Below are 19,501 nucleotides of genomic sequence, written 5' to 3' on the forward strand. Positions count from 1 at the left end.
GAAAGTTATCATTTACATCAAGAACTTTAACATTAATGTGAGTGGTGCCTGTTTTAGAAGGCTGACCTCCATCTAAAGCAGTTAGAGTTAATTTATAGACTTGTTGCTTTTCCCTATCTAAAGACTTTTCCAAAATCAGCTCTGGATGTTTAATTCCATCAGAAGCAGTAATTTCTCCAAGTGAGAAGAACATGTTGTCATCAAGTGTATATCTCTGCACAGAGTTTGTACCAATATCCAGATCTTGTGCATGTTCCAAAGCAAGGTGTACTCCGGGTAAAGCAGTTTCACTAATTACTACGTCACAAAAATCCTTAGAGAAACTTGGTGAATTGTCATTTACATCCTGAATTTCCACTTTCACTGTATACAAATGTAAAGGATTTTCCATCACGGCTTCAAAGCTTATGAAACAGTTCTGTTTTGTTTCACACAGCTCTTCTCTGTCAATTCTATCTGTAACATACAACTCTCCAGTTACTGAATTAACTACAAAATGCTGTGCTTTGCCTCTTGAAACAATATGGAAATTTCTGAGTGATAATTCCTTTGCATTTAAACCTAAATCCTTTGCTATATTTCCTATAGCAGAACCTTTTTTCAGTTCTTCAGGTATTGAATAGTAAAGCTGAGCAGAAATACATTTAAAGGTATAATAAATAAGAAAATATAATACCTTCATAGCTGTTGTTGTCTTTCTTCCCCCAGTGCACTGCATGTTTTCTTTATGCATTCAAGAATACATTCATTTAAATTTCAATCAGAATTATCAAATAAAGAAAAGCACACTGAGTAATCCTGTATGCTATAATACACAGCAGTTATATGCTGTGAAACTGCACTAAGAATCCAGAAATGTTGAAATTTTACATGGAATAAAAATCATTGCAGTACAACAGCGGCGCTCAGAGTTTTTAAATGGAATTGCAGGCTTACTTAGAAAACTCTAAAACTACATGGGGAACTTTACAAAATACCAGCAAATGAACAAAACATACCAGTTTGTAAAGAAATGAATATAAATAAATATACATTTTTAACCAAACACATGACATATCCAAAAAAGACATGTCATAATTATGGTGTTTATTCCTATTTATTTTTGTCAACAACATTTATACAGTATGTGTGTTTGATATTATTTAAATTGCTTAGAAAAGTCAATGGAAACACAAAAAAAAAAAAAATAGATATTATCTCTTACTCTAAAGTCAATTACTGCTTTCTTTGCTCCTTGACAATATTTGGAAATTAGATTTTTTTAAGAAAAACAATACTGAAAAGTTTTTTTTGTACTGATGTTTATAAACTTCCACATTTTGAATTTGTGTTGTTGATAGAAAGTCCTAAATAAATTTAAAAAAACAGGAACTTGCCCCCTTGGAGGTTTTCATATTTTATGCTTTGTCAAAATGAAAAGAGATCATCCTCTGTATAGTCAAGAGGCTTGGGATGAGGTTAAATTAGTAGGTATCCTTGCATAACCTATGACAGTGGTCACCAACCTTTCGGACTTCATGGACCACTAAATTCATCATTTTAAATCCCACAGACCATTATTATAATTTTTTTTTAAAAGATAAATACATTTGTAAAATAATGACCTTCCTAATGGTGCTTGACAAGGACTGTGGAGGCTCTGATTCATTGATCAGATGATGGTTAAGTGAAGTATTACTATTGCTACTAATATCATTAGTTTGGTATTGCTAATGAAATGCAAAATATTATTTTTCTCACTCAATATGGATTTATTTCATTCTAATCTAAGACCAAACAAGAAATTAGAGCTATTAAAGTCAAACCTTTTGATGCCATTAAATATAACAGTTAAGGTCATACTTACCTAAGAGAGCTTCTGAGAAATAAATAAAATAAAACAACGGATGAGAATCGGTATACATGGAGCGGGGTGACTGGTGTTAATTGTGGAAACAATACTGAAGCATACGGCTCGGCAACGATTGCCTCATACAACTTAAGCCTACACTGACGTCTTGCTGCGCTTTCCTTGTTTTTCTGTCTCTAGTACAGCTCATGAATTTGCAATATGAAGGCAAAAATTGTCATTCAGATAAAAATAATCTAATAATAATACTAATTCAAGAATTTATTATTAATAAAACATAAAATTAGCAAATCAAAATTTACTTGTGGATCACCAGTGGTCCAGGAACCACTGATTGGCGACCACTGACCTATGATATGAAAAATTTATAGAGATCCAATCTCTGACTGATTCTCTTTTATCCAATTATATCACTATTTATCATTACATACACTTAACTAAACAGCCAGTATCAGCTGTAAACTGTTTAAATTCTACTGTTATTCTCATATAGTCATATTGTGCTATCTTAGTTTTACTGCTTAAAGAAAATAGCACCCAATATTAGGTTTAATAAATGTTTTGTCATAGTTACCAACATTTTGAATATTCATCTCTTGACATGTTCTATCAGTTCATTCCATGTTATTTCCTAACGTACTGAAGCAAACAGAACTCTGGATACTCTGGCATTGAAAAAAAAGGAGCAATTGAGGGTCATTTCTAAATCCTTATCTAAAAAAAACAAAAACAAAAAAAAGACTGCCATCCAACCTAAAGTGAACCTGCCAGTGCAAATAAATAAGGATACTACGAAAATATTATGAGGTCCTGGCTTATATATAGTAATTTAACCCCAATATATGTAGGTAATTTTGAGTAAGCAAAATGTTGTACAGCTATTTTTGAAAGGTGGATAGTAACAAATAAATCCATTAACCTAGAAGTGGATGTGATATCTTTCAAAAGGTTATGATGAATGTGTGAATGATAAATAAGTGTGAACATATTATGCATATACCCCTGCTCTGCTCACAGTGCAGGATAGGACTGTTCTGGCACAAGTATAACATTTAAATGACTTTGCTATTTTTGCCTGGGTGTGCACACAAAAAAATGTGCACAGAAATTAGCCACAATTTATCAAGAGACATAACTTGACAATCATATCCCACATTTAGGTTTCTGCCTGAAGTTTTCAGTCAAAGTGGCCTACAGTAATTATTGGCACCCCTGTGGATCATACAGACCATAAAAAGTGGTATACAGGTTCTCTTCGGGTTACATACGAGATAGCCACTGTATGTTTGTTCTAAGGTTGAATTTGTATGTAAGTCAGAGCAGGTACATTATTTTATTAAATGCAATTAAGACAGATGTTCGTCTCAACATATTATTAGGCAGTGTGGTATGAGTTACTGTAAGAAAACCTCATTGTGAATTATTCACAAACAAAGCAAAAAACAAAGCAAAAAAAAAAACTTCATGGAGCCTAGATATTTAATAACTTCTGGAGTGAGCTGTGCTTTGATATTCAAAAAGAAACAACTGCACAATTTGTCTTAATCATTAAAGAGTTACAAGAGGCTGCAGAGGAGCTCAGTCATTATATAGGTATATATTATATTAGGTAGATATTATATTATAAAGGTATATATAGTAAATTAAGTGAATTAAATTAAAAATAAAGTGATTTTAGTAAGTATGTTGTTTAAGTGATTAGGTTGTAATGTTTTACATTTTTATGTGCATGTGCTGCTATATTTTTTCTGTTACAATACACATATAGCATTTTATTCTTTAGCCACCTGACTAAGGAAGTACTTAATTGGTATAATTTGAACTCCAATGCTAACAACTGCCAAGGTAGGATACTTGAAGCCAGATTTTCCAAAACTCATAAACTCAAAAACTTAAGTGAAAGAATATTTCTGGTTAACTCACTTTGCCAAATGAACATATGCCACTCCTTCAGCAAATCAACATCTTTGATTTAAATTTAGAGCAAAAAAGTAGAAATGAACTCTGGCACAGAAAAGCATAAAACAAAATCTCCATATGCATTATGTAAATGTAAATGCCCCTATGTACAATATACAACAATGATACACAAAAAAATAACCCATTCTTTCTCTTAAGGTGATTTCTTCTACACATTCTTCCAAAAAGTAAATTATACCGCATACTTAGAAAAGCTTTTGAATTTGGTTTTAATAGTATGCATGTAGTCAATGAATAAAAATGTAAAAGCAATTAAAATTCTATTATTTCTAAACCCTAAATTGTGCAAAATAAACTACATATCTATATATATACTATATATATATATATATATATATATATATATATATATATAGTATATATATATTTTTTTTTTCTATTTTTTATCAAACAAATATTGAATTTCTTTTTTTTTTTCTATAATCTCACTGTGAATTACTACTAATGAAATATAAAACCAGAAATAATTTTGATAAAAAGTACATAAACAGATTTTTTTAAAACTAATATTTAAAACCATCAACATAGAAATATAATGAATTCAATTCTTTTGACAATCAACATATAACAATTTACCATCATCCCAACACAAGATACTCAAAGGTTTCTATCTTCTTGAAATGGGCATTTCAGTTAAACCTACATTATCTTTATTCTAAATTCAACCATCAAGCATAATTGCCTAACTGGTAAGACTTATACATGGAATGGGTAAATCCAAACATGTATCAACCATGGTGCTCATTAATGAAAAGTAACTACGGCTACTCAAACTAATTCTGAAAGTATGTAATTTGCTGGTACAGTAATACAATAGAAGTTAATAAAAGCTGAGCTAGTAAAATCATAAATCAATTGGTTTATCTAATGGGCCTGAAGGCTAGAGAGGATAAACTTTCATCACTGAAGCTGGGTGATCCAGTAAATCTGGAATTGATCTGGTCCAGCATTCAAAACATTTGATAGCCAATAGGAAATTACATTGAAGAAATCCATTCCAGGTTTGCTGGATCAGTCAGCTTCACTGATAAAAGTGTATTCTCTCCAGCCCTGGAGAGCTTTAATAAATCAGCCCAAAAGCGAAAACAAGCTACTAACAGCATACAAACAAAGTTAGGTACATAAACATATTTCTACTGTACAATTTATGGTTTATTTTATGCATCTATCACACATTCCTTCTAAGCCGCCAAGACAATGTTCTTTTCCAGTCTTCTTGCTACGTCACCCGATCTCACACTACACAGATGCAAGATTGGGTGACGTAGACCGCTGTAAAGGGGGAAAAAAGAGAGCGCATCTCTTTAATCTTAGTGGAAAAAAAGCCCTTTTTGCGCCTAAATCAGACATGTGCAGAAGTAGCAGAGCCAGAGCCTCTTGGGATGCATGACATATGTATCTCGGGATTGCCGCGGTTATTAAGACTTATTAAGACTTAAAGGGTTGGTGCCCTTTAAAAACATAAAAAAATAAACTTTTTATTTTACATATAAGGGTTGTCTACCCTTTTATGTACTAAAAATGTTAAGTTTAGGTACGCTTTAAACCAGGCTCAGTGGGGAAATTTACCATTCACAACAGGTGAATCAGTTACTGTATTTTGAAACACATGCACCCGAAATGTTCACCTGCAGCAAATATTTGTTTAATATCAAATTCACTGCTTGAACAAATGTGGTGTTTGTTAGTCAAAGTAACAAACCAATTTTTTTTGTAAATTATGTAACGTTTTTGCCTGTATACTAGGGTACAACACACTGCCTATAAGATCAAAGAAGCTAAGTAATGATATTGCAATTTATTGCTCTTAGAACAGTAATATTCTAATAGTAGTAGTAGTTTTGTCTATCCAGAATTGACAAAAGGATAGAAAAGCAAAGTTGCAAACACCCAACTACCAAACACTCAAAATAATGTATACACAAGATTATCATCTTACACCTCCAAAATATCGGATTTGTATGCAAAAAGAAGTATATTTTTTCAAATTTCCATTTTTACGTCAAGTTAGGAGTAAAGCAAAAAACAGCATATATATCTAAAAACTACTATATTTAAACTACAAAAAATATACACACAAAATTCTTACCTGTGTAAGACTAACTGACTGAGAACTATCTTTTGGAAGTTCAGTTGCTGTAGTTGAATCTCCTGTGTCAATGAGATTATCTGTAGGAACATTCTGCACTGCCTTCAGATAAGCAATTTCATTCTGCTTTGAGTCAAGAGTTACACAGACATCATATGAGAATGGAAAAGGTAAACTTGTATCACTGATCTCGGAAGGACATCCCAGAGTAAACTGAGGATACACATTTCCATTATACGTTCCATAAGTGGTCGCTGTATTTAATTTTCTGCATTTAGAAATCACTATAGATATCACAGTTACAATAAATAAAATGGAAATGAAAGCTATTGAAACTACCAGATAGAATGTCACATTAGATGAAACATCGGAATTACTTGGTTGCCTTTTGATTTCTGGGGCAACTTGCTGAAAGTTTTCTGCAATGACCAAGTTTAAAGTGACTGTAGAAGAGAGGGATGGAGTCCCGTTATCCTTTACGAGAACCACAATCTTTTGTCTCAAGGATTCCAAATCTGTAAGGTCTTTTCCAATGCTGATCTCTCCAGTTTGCTGCCCTATAATAAATAAAGATGGATCAGGAACTTGTAATAAATGATAAGACAGCCATGCATTATGTCCAGAGTCAGCATCCACTGCTATCACTTTGGTCACTAGAAAACCTTTTTCAGCAGAGTGAGGAATAAATTCAAATAATGCTGGTTCTTCTGCTTCTGGTGATGGGTATAGAAATTTTGGGGCATTATCGTTCTTGTCAATAATACAGATTCTCACTGTGACATTGCTGCTTAAGGAAGGTAATCCACCATCTTTAGCCATCACCTGAAACTGAAAGTCCCGTAACTGTTCATAGTCAAAAGATCTTTGGGCATAGAGAACACCGGAAACTGAATTTATGGAAACAAATGATGAAACCGGTATATTTTCAATATTGCTGTTTAGAATATTGTATGTGACTTTCCCATTCTCATTAAGATCAGGATCTGTAGACAGTAACCTATATACAGATATCCCTGGCTGGTTGTTTTCTGTAATATAGACAATATAACTTTTTTTCTCGAAAACAGGAGGATTGTCATTAACATCTGAGATAAACAGTTGGATAGTTTTGTTGGAAGACAATTCAGGTGTTCCTTTATCTATTGCACTAATGGTGATGTTATACTCTGAAATTTGTTCTCTGTCCAGGTTGGTTGTGGATTCTATTTTATAATAGTTAGGAGAGGATGATATCAGTTGAAATGGCAGATTTTCGGAAATATGACAAAATACTTGACCATTCTCACCGGTATCCAAATCATTGACATTTATAAGTGCTACAACTGTACCAGGTGGAGAATTCTCTGGGATTGCAGATGAGGAAGATGTAACCTTTATTTCAGGCGGATTGTCATTACCATCAATAATTTGAATTGAGACTTTGCAGTGGGCCACAAGGCCACCTCCATCCTTTGCTTCTACTGTCAACTTGTATTCTTCTGTTGTTTCATAATCTAAGTTTCCAATCACAGTGATATTCCCACTCACAGGGTCCACTGCAAACATCTGTCGGACATTTTCAGGAACATTTCCAAATGAGTATGTTATTTTTCCATTAGAACCTTCATCCTCATCCCCAGCATCCAGTTGGAGAACCATGAAGCCAACTTTTGCATCCTCATTTAAACTTATGCGGTATTTGTCCTCTTTGAACTTTGGAAAGTTGTCGTTAACATCATGAACAGAAATTTTAATGAATGCAGTACCGGTTTTAGGGGGATTTCCACCATCCAAGGCCAATAAAATTAATTCATGACTTTTTTGTTTTTCTCTGTCCAGTGCTTTTTCTAAAATAAGTTCTGGGTATGTAATTCCATCTATAACTTTTTCTCCTAATGTGAAGAATTCGTTATCACTAACTCTGTAACTCTGGACAGAATTTGTACCAAGATCTGGGTCCTGAGCATGCCCCAAAGCAAGATGAACTCCAGGTAATGCTGACTCGCTAATCACAATGTCAAATTTTTCTTTTAAAAAGTTTGGAGGATTGTCATTGGCATCAAGAATTTCTGCTTTAATAGTGTATAAATTTAAAGGATTTTCTATTACAGCCTCAAAACTAATTACACATGTTGGCTTTTCCCCGCACAGCATCTCTCGATCAATTCTTTCTGTGATGTACAAGTCACCATTTTCTAAATTCACATTAAAGTATTGAACATTCCCTCTTGAGATAACATGAAAATTTCTGAACAATAATTCCTTTGCACTAAATCCAAGATCTTTAGATATGTTTGCTATTCGAGATCCTTGCTTCAGCTCTTCAAGTACTGTATAATGAAGCTGAGCAGAATTGTATACAACTTTAAAATAAATGATAAACAGCAGTACTTGCCAAATCATTGTCCTTCCAGGATAGTCAGTCCACAATATTTGTGTATAAATTGAACCCTTAAGTCCAGTCTTTGAAAAATGCAAAAAAAGTGCAAATGGAATTATAGAGCTATGTTTCTTGTCCAGTCGATTTACAGATGTAGTGGAATGAGAACAAATCCTGTGTTGTGTGTTCCTATGCAGCTTTGTGCTGTGACACTATACTGATGTGAAATCTCTATATACTTAACTGCAAAATCATTTTATGATGCAACAGCGGCACTTGCTGGCATTATATGGAAATGCAAACTCTATATTACTGAACAAACCTTCAAAAAACTAACTCTAATATAATACGATATTATTGAAAAAATATGAATTAAAACTCTGTAGTAAAATTTAGGATGGATTAAATGTAAAATATAAAAGAAAGCTTTGGATAACTTTAAAAAGTTTATTGCTGAAATTAAAGATGCTTTTTTTTAATAACAGATTTTTACAAATATGTACAAATTGATGATAAGTAATTGATAAATGATAAGAATTGTTTACAAAATAGAAAAGGCATTTCACATTACCAAAATGTTTTGATAAATTGTTAACCTATTTATGAACTATTTGTTAATGAATGCAAATAGATACTTTTATTCTAAAGTAATAAAATAAAAAAGTAGAAGAGTTAAAACAAGTTTGCTCATTTTAATTTACTGCTTGATTGCAACTGGTTATTTCCTTAATATTTTAATTACTGTCAGCTATTAACACCTCTATTGTGTATTAGCTGATAAAAACAATTAGAAATGATTATATGTTTATGTTATTATTCTCTGTTATGCACATGTCCTTCATACAACATATTGTTTTTTGTCATGGCATTGCTTACCTGATACTTTAAAATGCATAGCACAAAATTCACATAAACATAGAAAAAGATAATTAGCCATTTAAGGCCATTGACATGGACCTAAACATGTCCACTATTTTGGAAAGTCATAGGTCAGTATGATGTCAGGGGAGACATCACACAGAAAAGAGAAAAAGGCAACTACAGTGTTTACCCGAAAATAAGACCTACCCCGAAAGTAAGACCTAGCACTATTTTGTAAACCTGCCCTAATATAAGACCTACCCCGAAAATAAGACCTAGGAGAAAAAGAAAATAAAAGCATACATACCGGTAAATTAAAAAAGTACTCACCGAGACAGCTCCAGATATCTGATCCTGCGTGTGTGTCCTTTATGCTGGCTGCAGCGTGTGTGTCCTTTATGCTGGCTGCAGCGTGTGTGTCTTTGATGCTGGCTGCAGGGCGTGTCTATTCCTGAGCCAAACTGAAAGTAAAAAGCCTGCACACGTGCCCCCGCGATTCTGAACAAGGAAGCAAGCTGCTGATCCCTGCCCTAACGGAGATCCCTGCACTTAATTACGGGTAAGTGATCAGAAGGGGACAATGGAGTCAATGGAATAGAGTGATCAGAAGGGGACAATCATTTCATAGTGATCAGAAGGGGACAATCATTGCATAGAGTGATCAGAAGGGGATAATCAATGGCATAGAGTGATCAGAAGGGGATAATCAATGGCAGAGAGTGATCAGAAGTGGAATTTGAACGGCACATGAGTGATCAGAAGGGCAATATGAACGGCACATGAGTGTCCCCATCAGAAGGGGACAATCAATGGAACATGAGTGATCATGAGTGACTTTCAACAATAAATGTGTACTGTAGTCTTCTTCATGGAAAAATAAGACATCCCCTGAAAATAAGACCTAGTGTGTTTTTGGGAGCCAAAAAAAATATAAGACAGTGTCTTATTTTCGGGGAAACACGGTATATTCTATTCTAATATTCATTCCATTACTTTTAATGATTAATAAAGGTTTGCAACTTGCAATAACCCCAGTGGCTGATAAAACTTAATGCTTAATTTGCTAGAAAACAGAGTGCAGTCAAGCTGCAAGATTTTGAATATTGATTATTAGCAATTAGTGAAATTATGTTCAGGAAAATTTGACCCAATATTTATATATTTATGGTGCAAACACCTTTGCAAGAGTCATCCCTCACAGCAACTAATTAATTTTAACTATTAAATAAATAGGCTATAGTAATTTGAAACCTGAAAGAGATCACCACTGTATGGTTGCCAGTACAGACTGCTGTTTAAGTTAGATGCTTAGTTAGATTTGAATGCTTCATAAGATACTATGCATGACACCTTCCTGACTGTGCAGTAAGAATAATGCAGGGTAAATATAGAACTACTAATGCGGCACAAATAAACAGTATATATAATTCTTTTATTGTGTGTATTAAGTGTATTTACTTAATGACTTTGCATTCTATGAATTTGTATATTCCCAATCCTAATATATACATTAAGGGATAGCACTCTCAAAATAACAGAAATAAACACACCCCTTTACCCTTGTGATGTCACATTCAAACAGCTTATACAATGGTAAATTCCGCAGGGTTGCCAACCTAAGATGGAACATATTTTCTGCATATGCTATTTTTTTACAGGCGGTGAGTGGAGTTAAAACTGGTTGTGGCTAAATGTGTGGGCATGGTAAAACTTGTTTTTACATGTGTTAGGCCTGCATGCGCCTTTCCTAAATTTCAATGATAGATTAACCCCCCTAGCGTTCGTCCCCCTGTCCGTATTTCCATGCATAAAGAGTTACATTTTTTTTTGTATGGAAATTTATTTAACATTGTAGGCCATAATTCTTAGGCATAACTCACCGAAATATGTCCAATATTTATTAAGTATAATAATAAACTTTAAATAAAAAAAACACAAAAATCTGTTGAAAAAAATTTAAAAATAGTGAAATGTAATATAACTTTACAGTGGCATGTATAATATATATATAATATAATTATATATATATATATTATATAAAGATTTATTTGTATTGGACTTAATACAGTTATTTTGTATTGAATCCAATACAAAATGATTTGAATCTCCAGCCGCCCCTCCCGCCTGCACCGACGCATGCATTGACGTCATCAGGAAACCCAGGAGAACAGTTTGTGGCTGAAGATTGGAGGAGGGGGACGTGTCCCCAGGACCTGCAGGGACCAGCAGGATGCCGACGGAACAAGGTAAGTGGTTTTTTTTTGTAAGTTTTAGGCGACCTCAAGTGTGATTTGGGATTACTGCTATTTGCAGGTAAAATCTACCCCGAGTCACACTGCGGATTACCGCTAGGGGGTTAAGAAGCGTGTAAGAAGCATATGAAGCACAGGGATCACGAGTATATACAACAGTGTATGTATGTGTATATATACAGGTAGTCCCCGGGTTAAGGACATCTGACATACGGACATCTCCTAGATACAACTGGGGCTTCCCTGTGTGCAGAACGAAGGCTTGAAGGGGGGAGGGGGTGGTTTGCATGACTTGCAGAAGAAATCTTTGCTCTTGTAACTTCTTAATGACCAAGACAAACTCTTTTTGCATATCAAAGCATAGATTGCTCCAGGAGTTAATTAATGTCTAGGCTCCATAAAGATTTTTTTTTGTTTGTGATTAGCTCACAGTGAGGATTTTATACAGTAACCGACACCACGCTGCCTAATAATATGTTGAAACAAACAAATGTCCTTATTGCATTTATTAAAATAATGCACCTGTTCTGACTTAAGAACAAACCTACAGTCCCTATCTCGTACGTAACTCGGGGACTACCTGTATACAGAATACATACAGAAAAATTAAGCAGTACTGCATCAAGACATAACTTCCCCTACAAGCAAAATTATTTTTAAAAATCATGTTAATTGTTCTTACCTCTGGATTCTCACTCGCAACTCCTGAATCTCCAGTGTCAATGAGATTATCTGTTGGGACATTCTGGACTGGCTTCAGATAAGCAATTTCATTCTGCTTTGAGTCCAGAGTCACACACACATCATAGGAGAATGGAAAAGGTAAACTTGTATCACTGATCTCAGAGGGACATCCCAGGGTGAACTGAGGATAAATGTCTCTACCAAGTGTTGTAATTGATGTTGGGTTATTAATTTTTCTGCATTTAAAAACTACTATGATTAACACAGTTATGATAAATAAAAATGAAATAAGTGCTATGGCAACTACTAGGTAGAATGTGACATGAGTTGATGTTTCTATATTACTTGGTTGGCGTTTTATCTCTGGAGCAACCTGTTGAAAATTTTCTGCAACAACCAAGTTCAAAGTTACCGTAGAAGACAGAGATGGGACTCCATTGTCTTTTACCATAACTACAATTTTTTGCCTTAAGGAATCCATGTTTGGCAGGTCTCTTCCAAGTCTGATTTCTCCGGTGTGTTGACCAATTAAGAACAAAGATGGATCAGGAGATTGAAGAAAGTGATAGGAAAGCCAAGCATTGTGTCCAGAGTCAGCATCTATAGCAATCACTTTGGTCACTAGATAACCTTTCCCAGCAGAGTGAGGAATAAATTCAAACAAAGCTGATCCTTCATTGTCTGGTAAAGGATAAAGTATTTTAGGAGCATTATCATTCTTATCAATGATGCATATCCTCACAGTGGCATTACTACTCAGAGAAGGAATTCCACCATCTTTAGCCATCACCTTAAACTGAAATTCCCTTAACTGTTCAAAATCAAAAGATCTTTGTGCATAAAGAACTCCTGTCACAGAGTTCATGGAAACATATGAAGATACTGGAATTTCTTCTATGTTGCTACTTAAAATGCTATAAGAAACTTTTCCATTGTCATCTTGATCAAAATCTACAGCATGGACATTATGCACTGAGGTCCCTGGTTGATTGTTCTCTACAATGTAGACAACATATGTGTTTTTTTCAAAAACAGGTAAATTATCATTTACATCCGAAATTGTCAATGGAATTGTTTTATTGCTGCTTAGTGGAGGAAATCCATTATCCACACAGGAAATTGTAATGTCATACACAGAGTTCTTTTCCCGATCCATATTCACGGCAGTTACAAGTTTATAATAACTAGCTGATGATGGCATTAATTGAAATTGTAACGTATTAAAGATTACACATGCAACCTCCCCGTTAATTCCAGAATCCAAATCATGAACATTAACTAATGCTATGACAGTACCAGGAGGTGCGTCTTCTTGAACTGTTTCAGAGAGGGATGTTACAATTATTTCTGGGACATTATCATTTACATCAATTACTTGTATTGAGATCTTGCAGCGTGCTACATGTCCACCACCATCTTTAGCTTCCACAGTAACTTCATAAGACTCTGCAGCCTCGTAGTCCAAATTTCCAATTATCTTAATATCACCTTTTAGGGGATCCACGCTAAATAGCTCATGTGCATTTTTAGAAATATGACTAAAAGCATAGGTTATAAAAGCATTAGAACCTTCGTCTTTATCAGTTGCATTCAAATGGACAACCAAAAAACCAATGGGTACATTTTCCTTTATGCTAATTTGATATGTATCTTTAGTGAAAACAGGATAATTATCATTAACATCTTGTACTGTTATTTTAATAAGTGCAGTGCCAGTTTTCTGTGGTTTACCTCCATCTAAAGCTATTAAAATTATTTCATAGTAACTTTGTTTTTCTCTGTCTAGTGATTTTTCCAGGATAAGTTCAGGGTACCAGATTCCATCTCGCAAATTTTTTTCTTCCAAACGGAAATAGCTAATATCACTGAGTACATAGTGGTCCACAGCATTCGTACCTAGGTCTGGGTCATTTGCATTGCCTAATGCAAAGCGTGCTCCGGGTAAAGTAAGTTCACTTATTTCTATTTCAAAATGACTGGTTGAAAAAGCAGGTGAATTGTCATTTACATCTTGGATTTCAATAGTAATTGTATAAAAATTCAGAGGAGTTTCTATGACAGCCTCAAGGTTTAAAAAGCAGCTCTGTTTAGTCCCACATAATGTTTCTCTATCAATTCTGTCTGAGATAACCAAGTTTCCATCTTGTAAATTAACACTGAAATATTGTTTTTTTCCATGAGATACAATCTGGAATTTTCTTAGTGCTATTTCTTTTACATTTATTCCAAGGTCCTTTGCCAAATTGCCAATCACAGATCCTTGTTTTAATTCTTCAGGTATAGAGTACTGCAGCTGACAAGACACATGCTTGAAAAATAATAAAATCAAATACAATAATTCCTGCCATGCAACTATCCAATGTTTATACCTGCATCTTGTGTAATCTTTCATGTTTCCCAGTATATCCTTCTTCAATAACTCCAAGAGAAAAATGATGCAAAACTGCAATATTCAGGAGGTTTTTTGCAAAAAGGTTCCAGGTAAATCTCACAGCACAATGCTCAGAGAGAGTGCAAGGTTTACTAAAGCTCTGTGCTATGAAACTATTTATTCTCCACTCTTTGCTGGAATTCTTAAATCTATGGTGCAATGGCGGCACTCAGAGTTCAAAGTTAGGTACTACAGCTTGTTTCCTTAAAACCTCCATTTAAACAGTAGATGTTAGCAGTAACAAAATGTATCAATAATTTTACCTTTTCAACGTTTTACCAAATGAAAAAAAAAATTCTGGTTCTAATGATTCAAATTTTATGTATTTTTACATTTCAGACTTTCTTAAAATTAATATTTAACTATACCAATTGATCAACATACATTGATAACATTCAAAAGTGTATTTAAGAAAAAAAAAACATACAATTATGTGATTGAAATAAAAGCAATACTTTTTATTTTTGCTTTTTTAAGCAAGATTTGCATATTGAAATTGTTTACAAGTATGGTATCTAGGAAATCTATGGTATCTATGGTATCTAGTATCTAGGAAACAAATAAATACAATATATATATATATATATATATATATCCTATTTCCTATACAAATAGGAAATAGGAAAGTTTTAACCAGCAATTCCTCCCAAACCATACATACATTGCGAGGCATCTTCTTGTTATGATTTTAAGGTCCGAGCCAAGTCGGTGGGAAGTTTCTTAAGGAAACTCTAAGAGAAGCATGAAGACACTTGTTGTTGTTGTTATCTGGATTTAATATTCAAGTCACTAAACTTAAACACATGTGCAGATAAATGCATATGACTTTATCTTAAAACAAGATAACTAGCATAAAAAAAAAATAAAAAAAAGTTTAGTTAAAAGAGTTTCCATCTAATGCATTGAATGTTGGTAAAGAGAGCTAGAAATCTAAAATATATAATACATATAAATATAATTAGCAGCCCTGACTACCTATGGCTGAAGAAACTAAGACACTGAAGGTGAAAGTATAAACAATCTAGATGGTAGCAGGTGGGCAGTAATAACTAGCTGTAATAGGAGGCAGGAACAATCCAACACAAAAAATAAACAGATTTATGTGACAGAACAATAGCGTTAAATAGCATAGCTCACCACTAGTACATCAAAAAGTCCAGTAAATTGTTTTGTTTCACCTATATATTTTTAGTAGGTAAATAACACTAGATATATGAATTATGTTTGTTTGTTTTTCCTGTTTGTTTTTTTTTAATCCTGAATAAAATGTGGAGTGCAATAACTGTGTAAAACAGGCAGGTAATACATATGTCAGAAAAGGCTGGAGGATAAAACACATATGGACATTTAGTCATTGGAAAAAGAAAATGGAACTGTTTGAAATGTTTATTTTAATTTGTTGTTTATCCTAAAAATATGTGTGCATGGAAGGTTCAAATTTTGATTGGTGCATAATGTTTTTCACTGGGAGCTTGTGATAATTCAAGTCCATTTAAAATAAATCAAACTTTAACATCTAGAGCTCTATCTAATGTCTAGGGAATCCGACATTCCTTTAAACATTCCCTGGTGGTAAACAATTACTGCCATTGAAACACATGGACCTGAAAGATTCCAATGAGGGAATGTCTGATTCCCTGTTTTTTAAATACAGCCCCTAGAGTACCAGGTGCATTGTAAAAAAAAAAAAAAAAATAAACAAAAAAATATATATTGTTGGTGCTGTAAAATGGTGCTTATATAAAATGTTTCTATGGTATACTAGCTTTATTAAAACCTAAAATGAATCATATGGAGCAATATTATATAATTTATTTGCCATCATAAAGTTTACATATCTAAATAAGTAAAATAATAATAATTAAATAAAATACAATTTTTTTCTAGCTTTATGTTTGCTGCAATAAATGCAAGGACATTGCACTGACACTAGTCGAATTTATTTATTAATTAGTTAAAATGTGCTGTAATTCTTTTTAATTGCGTAATGCCTTAAATGGATCAAACATAACTTAGGTTTCATGGGAATTCAAAAAACCAAATAATTTCATTTCAAAGGTGTTAAAAAACTGTGTTAGAATAGTGAATATTTAAGCACTGCTAATTATTGTTTCTCAACCAAGGTTCTCCCAGAAATTGCTAGGGGTTCCTTTAGCAAAGAGCTATTTGTGCCTTTCAAGTCAGTTTACCCGACACCAATGATCCTTTTGGTTTTTTGTAAGGGTAACATTCTTCCAATTGTCTAGCAGTATAAGAGGCATTATTCCCACTGATCACTACACTAATGTACTGTGAGCTGTGGATAAAGCAATTATCGAAGGGGTTACCTGAAGACCTGAAAGTTATTTCAAGGGTACCCCAAGGTTGAGAAAGTCTGCCAGATTGTGAAAAGAGACAGATGCCCAACAATTGCGTAGATGTTTTAGGTATGATGCTAAGCCAGGTAAGAAAACAACAAGAAAAAGGAAATTTTTGAAAGAACGTCTCTTTACCCCAACCAATTCAATATAAAAGACCTATTATATGTATACAAATCAGCAGAAGTTCAGACTAAACACAGTTCAACTGAGTAACAGGAACAGTGTGTGCTCATAGATATACACTCCTATATCAAGTCAATCTCATAATGGTAAGAGGTCTCCGTTTCCCCACGTGTTTCGCCAAAAGGCTTCATCAGGGTTCGCCGGATACTAATAAATTACATAATTTCAAATTAGTAGCTTTTTGTGTTATCTACATTGTAAAATGTATTCCTATTATTTGATAATCTCAATCTGCTTGGAGAGGTTTTTGGCAAAGAATTACCGTATTTTTCGGACCATAAGACGCACTTTTTTTCCCCCAGAAGTGGGGGGAAAAAGTCCCTGCGTCTTATGGTCCAAATGTATCAAAATGTATCCTTCCCAGCTGCTGTCCCGTCCCGTCTCCTGTTCAGCGCAGCCAGAGTGACTGTCTCCTGTATCTTGCTCCCAGCGTCCTCCCACTCTCAGCATGATTGGCTGACAAAGTCATGCTGTTTACATGTGTTTATGACTGTGATGTTGGTTTTTAATGCACATAAAATATTTTAGGACACTATTTGTTTCAGAATCTTTTTTTTCTTCATTTCCCTTCTCTAAAAAACTGGTGCGTCTTATGGTCCAGTGCGTCTTATGGTCCGAAAAATACGGTATAAGTAATATGAAACGTATGTGTTTGGGTTTGTTGCCAGTAGTTTTATGGTGAATTATTTAATGTTACCAGACATGTGCAGTAGAAAACAAATATCTAAAATATGATAAGCCAAAAATGTAATAGGTTAATGTAAGCCTTGAGGTTATGGGCAGAGGTATGAGGCTGAGCAATAAAATGTTAGGATTTATGTGCTAAAAATTAGGGTGGTGTAATTATATGATTTAACAGCTGAGGATTATGATATAAGGTTACATCTGGGCTCCAGCTATACTTTTAGCTGTGTACTTTTGGGCAGGCTCTGTAAACTATTCAGATGAAATAGAAAAATGAGTGTGGGGGCATATGACAGCCTAATATCTTAGTATGTAACTGTGCAAATATCAGGTCTTTGCTTTTCCTAAAACTGTGTTTTCTTTTAGTGGGAAGCTGTGATGGCAGAGGCACAAGCAAGTTTCACGCCGTTGGAGTTACGGGCCGTCATGAAGTTTTTGTTTCTCCAGGGAAATTCAGCAAAGGACATTCACACTGAGATGTCACAAACACTGGGAGAGATGTGTCCTTCATACAGTACTGTCTAAACCTGGATATCCCGTTTCAAGACTGGGCATTTCCCTGTTGAAGATGAGCCCCGCAGTGGGCGCCCCCCAAACTCAACTGACCCAACAACCTGCGATGCTGTCCATGAGCTGATTATTGAGGACCAGTGAATATCTACAAAAAAGATAGTCCAGATACTTGACATCTCACAGGAGCATGTTGGGTTTGTTATCACCACTATCCTAGACATGCCCAAGCTTTCAGGGAAGTGGGTGCCAAAATGATTGAACAGTGATCAGAAGAAGGAAAGGAGCTGAAGCATCCAAAGCCGTTTGGCCCATTTTGAAGCTGCACAGAACTTTTTGGCTAGGTTAGTCACTGAGTGACTGAGGAAGAAACCTGGCTCCACATCCATACTGAAGGAAGAGTCAAAGGAATGGTGTCACAGCGGGTCCCTACGGCCGAAGAAGTTCCGAACCCACAAATTGGCCAAAAAAGTCATGGCGTCCATTTTCTGGGACAAAGACGGTATTTTGTTGGTGGACTACCTACCTCAGGGCTCTAGTATCACCGGACAGTATTATGCTAACCTCCCGAAGGAGGCAATTAAGACGAAACGCCGTGGAAAGTTGACCAAAGGGATCCTTTTTTTGCAGGACAATGCACCTGCGCACACGTCCAACCACATTGGGTTTCCAATTGGTCCCCCATCCCCCCTACTCACCTGACCTAGCCCCTTTGGACTATTATCTGTTCCCGAATTATAACAAACACCTGAAGGGGTAATATTTCTGATGTCAAAGATGCTGCTGAGAGCTGGTTGCGGCCCAACCAAAGTTTTTTTTTTTTTTGAGCGATTTCGAAAAGTTTACTTACATTAAAGTTAACTACACTGTACCAAGTTCATCAGTCTCAGGGGGGATATGTTGAATAAATGTGTTATTTCATAACTCTCTTCTTTCTGGCCAAAGCCAGAAACTTCTCAGCACCCCCTCGTAAATGTTCAATGATCAGACATGTTTTTGTTAATTGACAGTCTTCATGCATAAAGTATTTATATTTAACAAGTTTTAAATAAATGTACCTAAGGAAGACATAGGTATATTCCAAAAAAGTATAAGTTAATTGTGGAAAAATAAACATTAGTTAGATGAGTTGGCAAACACTATTTACATGATTCTAGAATCCTTGACCAGATACAGCTGTGAGGCAGACAGGAAAACATTACAACAACCTTATGAACTATGTGACACAATTTTCTAAAACCAGATGCTCAGCAATAAGT

At 34.6% G+C, this 19,501-nt stretch overlaps 1 protein-coding gene across 13 annotated transcripts in view; it reads right to left on the minus strand.

Moving 5' to 3' along the window:
- Positions 1 to 19,501, minus strand: part of LOC140323507 (protocadherin gamma-A4-like) — a 301,537-nt gene that overhangs the window by 205,603 nt on the left and 76,433 nt on the right. The window contains exon 1 of one of the 13 annotated variants that reach the window (XM_072400632.1): positions 12,073 to 14,481. The exons of 11 other annotated variants lie outside the window; for them this stretch is intronic. In XM_072400632.1, the coding sequence (XP_072256733.1) occupies positions 12,073 to 14,466 (2,394 nt within the window). In that variant the 5' untranslated portion in view covers positions 14,467 to 14,481. Of the gene's footprint in view, positions 1 to 5,918; positions 8,443 to 12,072; positions 14,482 to 19,501 lie in introns of those variants that run through there. One more of the 13 variants, XM_072400640.1, reaches the window with a different exon arrangement.

The sequence above is a fragment of the Pyxicephalus adspersus genome, chromosome 2 (genome assembly GCF_032062135.1).
Source record: "Pyxicephalus adspersus chromosome 2, UCB_Pads_2.0, whole genome shotgun sequence".
Classification (NCBI taxonomy): domain Eukaryota; kingdom Metazoa; phylum Chordata; class Amphibia; order Anura; family Pyxicephalidae; genus Pyxicephalus; species Pyxicephalus adspersus.